The 2,316-nt window shown below is 37.3% G+C and overlaps 1 protein-coding gene across 1 annotated transcript; it reads left to right on the top strand.

Annotated features, from left to right (window-relative positions):
- The first annotated feature begins 285 nt into the window (after positions 1 to 285).
- LOC111383720 lies at positions 286 to 2,061 on the top strand. Its single transcript, XM_023007858.1, has one exon. It carries the CDS (start codon positions 286 to 288, stop codon positions 2,059 to 2,061), a length of 1,776 nt encoding a protein of 591 aa, XP_022863626.1.
- Positions 2,062 to 2,316: the final 255 nt, after the last annotated feature.

Below are 2,316 nucleotides of genomic sequence, written 5' to 3'. Positions count from 1 at the left end.
GAGCATTAACGTGCGAATGATAACTTACTCTTATTAAGTAGCATACTAACTAAACATTCAAGGCTGGGGTCCTGGGGCATTTCCTCTTACTAATCCAAAAGTATTCCCACTCTAAACCTCACCCAATAATTTATTGGATATGTTTTTCTTTATGGATACATCAACGGGTAGAAAATACAATCTGAAGTTGTATTGAAATAACAAAGAAATTTCCTATGACATCGAGCATCCCCATCTTAAAATCCAAAGTGCAGTCGCTGGAAGAAAGCTGAATGATTCAACAAAATGATTGACTCTAAATCACCAATGCCATGGATAGGCGTATACGCTGCTGTGGCATCTGGAATATGGACACTTTTACTTTTTGCTGATAAAATGCACTCTCTGCTCCATAGAAAATTATGGTTCCCCTGCAGATATGTTGCTCTTAATGCTACTTTCTTGGCTCTGATGGGCATCGCAGTGAAGTTACCAATGGATCTAACTACCCTGATGCCAGGTACGTATGATCAAGCTGCTAAAAGATGTAGCATTGCTTTCTTGTGTGCTTCAACTGCTCATGTCATTCCTTCTCTAGGATCCATGAGTGCTAGAGAAATTATTGTGAACTTGACAGCAGTTGGTATCCTTAAAGTGAGTCACACTGTAGATGTTATCTTCCAAGTATTATCAGGCGTGATTGAAGATTATTTCCAAGTGGTGGTTGTAGTTATAGATGTTTATACGCTCTTTATGTTGATTTCTTCTGCTTTAACAGTATCTACAAGAAAAATGCATTTGGAACATAAGTATAACGCATTGCACGCAAGAATTTCAGCAGAGGAACTACAACGAGACGAAATAATGGTCTTCGACAAGTTAAAGTATCATGTGAAGAAGTACTGGGTGATGGCACAAACAAGTGATCCTCGGTTAGTGATGGCACGGTCTGATGACTTCTGGGTTTTATCATTGATCTATGCATTTATTTTTTCTATTGATGGATTAGAAGTGACTACAAACAATAAGCCAGAAATTGCTTCCGACTATAAATGGTCAGTGTATCTAGTTTATTATACTCAAAATGTAGGCATAGTTCTTTGTGGTATCATGTCTTTCGGAAGAATGGCATTAGCTACACTTTACATTATACCAAATATTAAAAAATGTACCATCTCAAGTGTTTCCTTAGAAATAAAGAGTTACAGGATCAACAGATTGATCGAGTGGAAAAAGAGGCTCCTACCATCACAAGTTCGACACCAGAAGCTTAGAAAAATTATTTATGAAACTAGAAATCTACTTCTCAACATTTGTATAATAACTCAGATAGTGATTGTGATCATGAATAAATTGCTTTGGGCATGCCTACTTTATTTAATTTACCTCAAAGGAGTCAAGATTCAATGTAGTTATTGGGAACTAATTGGGAACCTATTAAGCTCGACACTATTTGTTTCTGTGCTGCTCCAACCCGTGACCGTTAGATGGCTCAATATGATAAAGAATTTTTTCTCCGGGGAATCCAAGGCCTCAGTCAATCCCATTGAATCAGAACACAGGCTTGGTTACGAGAAAGATCTTGCAAATTATTTTGTACTTCTAGAAAGTGAGGCAGTACAAGAAGTACACCTGATGTTCATCAACGCTTCTATTAATTCATTCATAATGATGGGTGCAAAGCGTCAACCAAGATATCTAATGAAGCTTATGGAGAAATCCACCAGCTTCGAGGGTGTGCTAAAATTTGAAAGTGATCAAGTCTCTCTAATAATTTGCGAAGAACCTCTTAATTGCTGGAGTCTATCCGTGGCAACGCTAACAAGCATCATGATTGCTCTTCCAAACGTACAAAATGAGGAGAAGAATCAGTTATTAAGAAGTGTGATTGAAGGTTTTAAGTATGTGCGCCCAATGGAGAAAAGTCTGGATGTTCATAAAAGAATTGTGAATAGCACGAGCGCTGCAGATTTTGCATGGGATTTAGTTGAAATGAGGCACAAGTGGTTAGACATGGATCTCCAAGAAATTGCCACGATATCAAAATCCTCCAAAGAAACTCTTCAGAATCTTGCAAATTGAAGTGAAGAAATTTTGAAGAAATTCACGAATAGAATGAATGGAAATGCTAAGAAAAGCTCAATTAACTTCCCTGAAAATATCATCATTGCCAATTCAATGTACAAAATAAGCAACAGTTTGCTGTTGGTCTATGAGGAAAGCTATCATTCAGCATCAGATACTCAAGTGTTTGAGAGATTGTCAGTTATCATTGCAGATATATTTGCTGCATGTTTGACCAATTTACCTCGTCTTATACTCAAGAAATGCAGCAAT

This window comes from Olea europaea, unplaced genomic scaffold (genome assembly GCF_002742605.1).
Source record: "Olea europaea var. sylvestris unplaced genomic scaffold, O_europaea_v1 scaffold2742, whole genome shotgun sequence".
NCBI lineage: Eukaryota > Viridiplantae > Streptophyta > Magnoliopsida > Lamiales > Oleaceae > Olea > Olea europaea.
This window is presented reverse-complemented; position numbering and strand designations above follow the sequence as displayed.